The sequence below is a fragment of the Octodon degus genome, unplaced genomic scaffold (assembly GCF_000260255.1).
Source record: "Octodon degus isolate 3935 unplaced genomic scaffold, OctDeg1.0 scaffold00101, whole genome shotgun sequence".
Taxonomy (NCBI): Eukaryota; Metazoa; Chordata; class Mammalia; order Rodentia; family Octodontidae; genus Octodon; species Octodon degus.
The window spans coordinates 5,947,356-5,954,776 of NW_004524677.1; the positions used below are offsets into that span (position 1 = coordinate 5,947,356).

At 43.5% G+C, this 7,421-nt stretch overlaps 1 protein-coding gene across 1 annotated transcript in view; it reads left to right on the plus strand.

The window, feature by feature from the left end:
* Positions 1–4,984, plus strand: part of Mnd1 (meiotic nuclear divisions 1) — a 69,158-nt gene extending 64,174 nt beyond the window's left edge. The window contains exon 8 of the mRNA XM_004638700.2: positions 4,733–4,984. Coding sequence (XP_004638757.1) covers positions 4,733–4,839 — 107 coding nt within the window. The 3' untranslated portion in view covers positions 4,840–4,984. The remainder of the gene's footprint in view (positions 1–4,732) is intronic.
* Positions 4,985–7,421: the final 2,437 nt, after the last annotated feature.

The following is a 7,421-nucleotide window of genomic DNA, read 5'->3' on the forward strand; positions in this document are numbered from 1 at the left end:
CCTGCATGTGTGCCCGGTGTATGTGTGTGTGTGCATGCGCCTGCGTGTGTGCCCGGTGTGTGTGTGTGTGCACGTGCCTGCGTGTGTGCTCGGTGTATGTGTGTGTGCGCGCCTGCGTGTGTGCCCGGTGTATGTGTGTGTGCGCGTGCCTGCGTGTATGCCCGGTGTATGTGTGTGCGCGTTGGCCACGTGTGTGCCCGGTGTATGTGTGTGTGCGCACTCCTGCCCTTGCCCAGTGTATGTGTGTGTGCATGCGCCTGCGTGTGTGCCCCGTGTATGTGTGTGTGCGCACGCCCACGTGTGTGCCCCGTGTATGTGTGTGCACGCTTGCGTGTGTGCCCGGTGTATGTGTGTGTGCACGTGTGCCTGTGCCTGGGGTGTGGAGAGCTGTCCCAGCGAAGTGCTGCACCTCCCAACCCTTGCACCCTGTCCGCGCCGTGCCCTCCCCTGCACCCTGCGCTGAGCTCTGGTGCACCCATGCCGACCCCGCAAGTGCAACCCTCCCTCCCTCCAGTTCGCCGCAAACTCCAGGTGTTAGGTAAGCAATTAACCACCGTACTCCAGTTCACCCAAAACTGGCTGAGTTAGGATTCCGTTGGCGGAACACCCCACCCCCATCCTGTGTTCTTAGCTGCAGAAGAACCTGGAACTTTTTAAAGCCCGTGGAAGGAAGGTATTTTTAGTATAGCAGAAACAGCTGTTAAGAGCTGTATTTCCATTTGAGCTTACATCTTAGCCTTTCCCCCATAAACACATGTTGTGAAGATGGAGGTAGGAGATACCTTGGACTATGCCCCAGGAAACCTCCCTTTCTTTAAAACAAAAATAATGAAGTATCAGTATTACTTGTAACTAAAAATTAATTATTGTATAGCTTTCAGCTGAAGATTGGTTCCTGTATGTGTAACAGCCCTTGAAATGTGCCTAGAATTGAGGATATTTATTAATAATTCTGTTATCTCGGTTCTATAGAATGAAATCACCTCATGATATAAATACAGAAATATTACATTGAATGTTTTCTGACATTTAGTACACTTTAGATATAATTTAACAAATTATATACGAGCTGAACAATTCCTTCAGGTAATGAGAGTGTTTGGTTGTGTTGTGCTGCTAGAGACCAAGGCCTGGCCGTGGACTCCACCTCAGTGCATATGAGAGGCTTTTTTTTTCTTTCTTTCTTGAGGCAGTCAACAGGATTATTTTATTTTTAAGAGAATTTAACAAAATAGATATGACATTAGAAATATACACCATTCAAAAAAAAAAAAAAAAAAACCCAAGATGATAGGTACTCAGTGGTAGTTGTTATGTTGCATTGTCCTCGTTGTAGGTGCTGAGATTACCAGGTGTAGGCATGTAAAATTGGGCAAGATAAAAACTTTAAGCATTAACTGTTCCTTTCAAAAAAACCAATAGAGGGCCGACCTGATAGCTCAGCGGATTCAAGTGCCTGCTTAGGCAGAACTTGGGCCCGGGTTCATGCTGTGCCAGGCCTGCCTGTGGGCACGCTGAGACCACGATTGAGCCTGGGCATGGTGGTGCGTGCCTGTAATCCCAGCACTTGGGAGGCTAAAAGCAGGAGAATCATTACGAGGCCAGTATATGTAGTAAAATGCTGTAGACCCTGTCCTAAATATAGAAAAAAATAAGTAGCACAGTCATCTTAGCTATCCTGTATATATACATAAATTATTTTTCCCCTTCCTTTTTTCTCCTTTCCCTCATCCCAACTGTTCTTTCCTTTTGAGCAGTTTCTCTTTCACAGCATCTATTACACCTTTCCGATTTTATTTACTCTTTCGGGTTCTTACACGAGGGAAACAACATGATGTTTGCACATGTGGGCTTGATTTATTTTCTTATGAATGTGGTCTCTAGTTGCATCCATTTACCTATAAAAGCCTCTGGTTTATCTTCCTTTATAGCCTAGTGGTAGGCATCTTAATTCCAGGGGCATAGATGGTGCTGCCAGCGCAGCTCATCCCAGCCACCACAGACCAGCCTGTGCCTGTACAGATCCTGGTCAAGCAGCCATATAAGTTGAGAAGAATTCTACCTGTCTTAGGTTTGTTTTTATAAAAACAAAATTATTCTATGTCCATTTATGAAAATGTATATGACGAGATTATCTGATAGCGAATGAACTGTCAAGCGTTTGGGTTGTACTGCGTTAAACAGGACCTCCAGTGGCCCAAAAATATTTTATGAAGCACCTTGGCTTCTTAGAATCGGCCCGTTAGGCAGTGTTGCAAAGAGGCAGTTATTTGTTGGTTCTTTTGTGCACTTTTACATCTTGGAAGGTTTATAATGAGGGGCTTTCTTGTCTTTCCACAACCTGGGACTCCTGCCGGCAGAGGCCGCTGGGTAGCCCCCGCTGGTTCTTCATCCTCTCCTCCTGACCCAGGTTCGAAGTCTCTTCCCTGCATACTTTCAGAAGTCACCTAAGCTCTGTCATTTCCTGGAAATCTTTCTGTATTCATTGAGCCTGTCCTGAAAGCTACGCATGTCATACTTGGTTTCTCTCTAACACACACATCAGGTCGGAATTCTGACCTGGTAATAGAGCACTGATCTTGCTGTGTGTGTCTGTCTATCTGCCTGGCTGGCTGGCATGCTTGCTTGCTCGCTTTCTCTCTCTTTCTCCCTCCATCCCTCTCTCTCTCTCTCCCTCCCCCCTCCCTGTCCTTCCCTCCCTCTCTCTCTCTCTCCCTCTCCCTCTCTCTACCTCCCTCCTTCTGTCTGTCTGTCTGTCCGTCCGTCCGTCCGTCCGTCTGTCTGTCTCTTTCTCTCTGCCTATCTCTGGCTGGCTGGCTGGCTGGCTGGCTGGCTGGCTCTCAGCAGTTTGACAGCATCCGCTCCTTACTCTCTGGGACACCTATGTTAGCCATGCAGCTTGTCTTCTGTAGCAGTGAACCTCAGTAAGTGCTGGACTGTGATGGCAGGCATGTACAGACTGAGAAGACACTGGTAAAAGGAAACAGAGTCACAGAGTCCTGGGGTCCTCACACTATTTTAGAACTCTCACTTGTTAGGAAGGGGAGGATTTCTTTGAGCTTGTTACAAAGAATAAAGATTCATTTCAGTGTTTCTTGACATCCCATAAGCCTAGTGGAAAGAAGTAATATTCTTTCTGTTTGAGGCAGTAATGTACACTTTAGAAATAACTCCAGAAACATCATTATTAGATACTTGGACTTAAACTTTCTTAAAAACAATATATTAAAGAATGGTCAAAGTCTGTGTATTAACTCACTAGCGATACCTGGACAAAATGCCATAGAGTCATTTAGGACAACAGAAATGTATTTCCTCAGTGTTCTAAACAGATCGCATTATCCATCTAACTATAAGTGCAGAGCAAAGGTATCAGTGGGGCCCCTCTGCTTGGAGACTTCACATGGCTTGCTGGGGGTGTCCTCCCACGTCCTTGCTCCATGTGGGTCCCCAGTATGTCTTGGTGTGCCGGGCTTCCCTTTATTATGAAGATACTAGTCACATCCTAATTGTCTCATTTTAGGTTTAAACATTGTATGTAATACAGTCACAGGCTGAGGTGGTGGGGAAGGACCAGTATAGAGCAGGGACACCAGAGGGGGACCTGAGTGGGCCCATCCTCTCGCTTTCATTCTCATTACTAACCAGGGCTAGCAGACCACAGGATGACCCAGAAAACCTTCTACCATGATTTTTCCATGTGCATAATACATTTTCATTATAAAAGGTATATATGGCCACGCATAGTGGCACATGATTATAATCCCAGCCAGCACTCTGGGAAGCTGAGGTAAGATCACAAGTTCAAATCCAGCTTAGGCAATTTAGCAATTTAGAAAGACCCTGAAAATTTTTGAGGAGTGCTATGGATGTAACTTAGAAGATTTTGAGTGTGGTCCTCAGTCAAAAAAAAATATATATATAAGTCTTTACATGTACATAGAAGAAATGAGAGCACAAGAAAGGCCACTCACCCCTACTCCCAGGGCAGCCAGCACATGGGGCTGTCCTGCAGCCATCAGCCTGCACATCGCACCCCTCCCAACATCCAGACATTTGGGTGAGGTTTTTTTTGTGGGGGAGGGGTTAGTTTTTGTTTTCTTTTCTATTACTGAACTGGGATAAAGATCTTATCAAAAATCTTTGTGTACAGTTTGCTTTCTTTCCTTGGGATAAGTTCCTTTGAGTAGATAGAATGCTTTTTCAGTGGCAAATGCATTTTTTATTTTATTTTATTTATTTATTTTATTTTTTTTGCAGAACCAGGGATTGAACTCAGGCCCTTGCGCTTGCCAGGGAAGCGCTTATTCCACTGAGCTATCTCCCTGGCAAATGCATTTTAAGGGCACGATGACCTCCTTAGTCTTAGGAAAGCGCTCCCCTGCTGCCCAGCCCCTCCCCACACACACATAGGAGAGGATAGAGGCCAAGCCCTCTGGGTGGAAGGAAGAAAGACTGCGAGGACTCGCTCCCCTTGGGAGCCAGGGACCTGACCCAGCTAAGAGTCTGGCCTCGTGTGCAAGTACAGGAAAGATGCCACTAACTGCCCTGTCATTGTGTTACCCATAAGGTGGATTTCTTTTATCTGTAATTACTGCTATTACACTTGAAAATAGGAAACTTATTTTAATACAGCTGAAAATAAGGTAAATAAAGGAATAGTGAGAATATTTTCATTTGCAATATTCTATCATTGTTTTTAATTTTCAAAAATATTTTTTGTTTTTTACAGATAATATATTTGCAATAAAATCTTGGGCCAAAAGAAAATTTGGATTTGAAGAAAATAAGATTGATAAAAATTTTGGAATTCCAGAAGACTTTGACTACATAGACTAAAATGTTTGATGGGTGCAGAAGACTTGCCGGGCTTATACACGTGAATTCTAAGATACTGTCTCACTGGCAGTGAGTTGTCATTGCCCTGTAACTGTTTGGTGGCTTAGTGATTCTAAATAAAGTTATAAACTACAGATGTTCTTCAGAATTATTTAGAATTAAATAATAATTCTGGGCTGGGGAGATGGCTCAGTGGAATAAGCACTTCCCTGGCAAGTGCAAGGGCCTGAGTTCAATCCCCGGTTCTGCCAAAATAAATAAATAAATAAAATTAAATAAGTAAATAAATAAATAATAATACCTTTTGTTACTAAAAAGGAAAAAAGAAAGCAGGCTGATCACCATATCACAGAGTTCTCTCAGAGTGGGACAGCATGAGGAAAATCATCGCCTTGGCCCCTCAGGTGACAGATGGTGGCTTTGAGGATCAAAGCCAGGATGCGATCACATTTTTAGTTTCAAATATCCAATACAGAGGGTGCATGTGAGGGCTCTGTTGTACAAATATGTATGTGTGAGTGTTTGGAAATAACCTTGGGAACCCTGACAGCTGCCGCCAGCATTTGGTAGGAAGGGTGTGTGACGCTGCCCCGTATTTGCAAATTTCCAAAGGAAAAGAAATAGAAAACTTGTGTTCCTCAGATTTAGAATTAAATAATAATTCCTCAGACATGAAGGCTGCTGCTTTTGAGTTTTCTGTGGGAAAGAACATGCATTTGGCCTTTGTCCTGATTTATGCACATTTTATAAGATGGAATAGTTGTGTTCATATAGTACATTTCAACAACTATACAAAATTCTGGGATTTAAAAACAAAACTCTTTAGGGGGCCTGCCCCTTTATATATATATATATATCAGCTAGTTCAGCTTGGTCATTTAAAGTATTTTCAGGCATTCCAAAATGAATTTAAAGAAAAAATACAAATTAAAATGGTAAAGATCTTTACGCACATGCCCCTAACTTTTTTCACTCTGTCCAGTTTTGATCTTTTACGTGACCTGAGTGAAACACTCCATATGTTTGAAATGACCCAAAAGGCATCCAAGCCATGCGCTGGTCAATCAAGCCTTTGTGTTGCAGGGAGTTCCGTTGGTTCACTTAATCACTTCCTGGTGTGGCAGGCACAAATTGGCCCATCTGCTTTGTTCCTAGGTCCAGTCTAGTTGCCTCTGGGCAGCAGCTCTTCTCATGGAAGTATCTGATGTAAGAAACAGAGGACAAAAAACAAACCCACTCTGTCCCTTTCCTTCAAATGCTAATTGTGGGAATTCTAAAATGTCTCAGACTTGGTTTGTTATTTTCTAGGAGATGTGCTTCCTTATTTAGAATATATATTCAAAAAAGTCTTGTTGCCAGGCGCAGTAGAGCACATCACCAGTACTTCCAACTACTCTGGAGGCTGAGGCAGGAGGATTGCAAGTTTGAAGCTAGCTTAGACAACTTGGCAAAACAATGCCTCAAAAAGCACTGGGGATGTAGCCTGTAGAGTACTGCTGGTTGTCGCACTGGTTTCTATCTCCAGTACTACAAAAGAATTGTTTTCATATTTCCTAAAATCCTGTTGTGTAAATGTTCAGGCGACTGTTCTTGTGTTCTAAGTTGGGTCGCCGTGAGCCCCCTTGAGGACGCAAGGTCTGCACATGAGCCAAGCAGACAGGCTGTGGCCCCTTCCTGGGTTAGTAACATACCAGGAATGTTTAAAACTGACTCCCAGGAAAAGCACAAGGCCGGGTTACAGTGTGTGCCAGTTTGCGGCGTAAGTGCTCAAGCATACCCAGCGTTGTGTTGCCGGCATGGTGACCGTGCAAAGGGGGCGTTTTTGCTGCATTTCTGCTATACAGATGCAGTAAAAGAAGTCATCTCCGGAGCACAGGTCATAGTAAGACAGTCCCATAATTAGGGAATGATGAATTTTAGTCTTTATTACCTTTGCTTTTGATACAATGCCCCCACTATAGTTTATAAACATGATCTTCCAGGATGGCTGTTCAACAGCCACCACACTGCTAAACAGCTGACTTACCTACTCTAGCTCACTGCTCAAGCCTCGGCCTGGACGTGCAAAGCTCCTGCTGTACCATGGCTAATCTCCCATCCACTGGCGTTCACTTGGTAACTTGGGAGTTTTGCTTTCTTTTGACTGAAATTAAAGATACTGATGAACTACCCCAGGAGTTTTGGGCCAGCCAATCTCTAGGTAACCCATAGTCTTGTGCTAGTTTTGTTTTTGATTCACAGATTTATGTGGTACAAGTTGGGTAGATCTAAAGAGCCGTCGTTCAAGGGATCTAGTACTACATGTAACTCGGTAAGTCACAGTGCATTTGACAGTGCCAGTATCTTTTCTTTTCATTTTTTAAATTAATTTATTTTTTTGTATTTAGTATAGGGTCTACAGGGTCTCACTATTCAGCTCAGACTTGTAGTGATCCTCCTGTCTCAGCCTCCCTAGAACTAGGATTATAGGCATGTGCCACTTCAGGGCTGGCAAGGCACACCCAGCCTTCTTCTTCTTTTTTTTATAATTCAGTTTTATTTTATTTTCAAGAGTCAAAAACAGAAGCAAAAACAAACAGAAA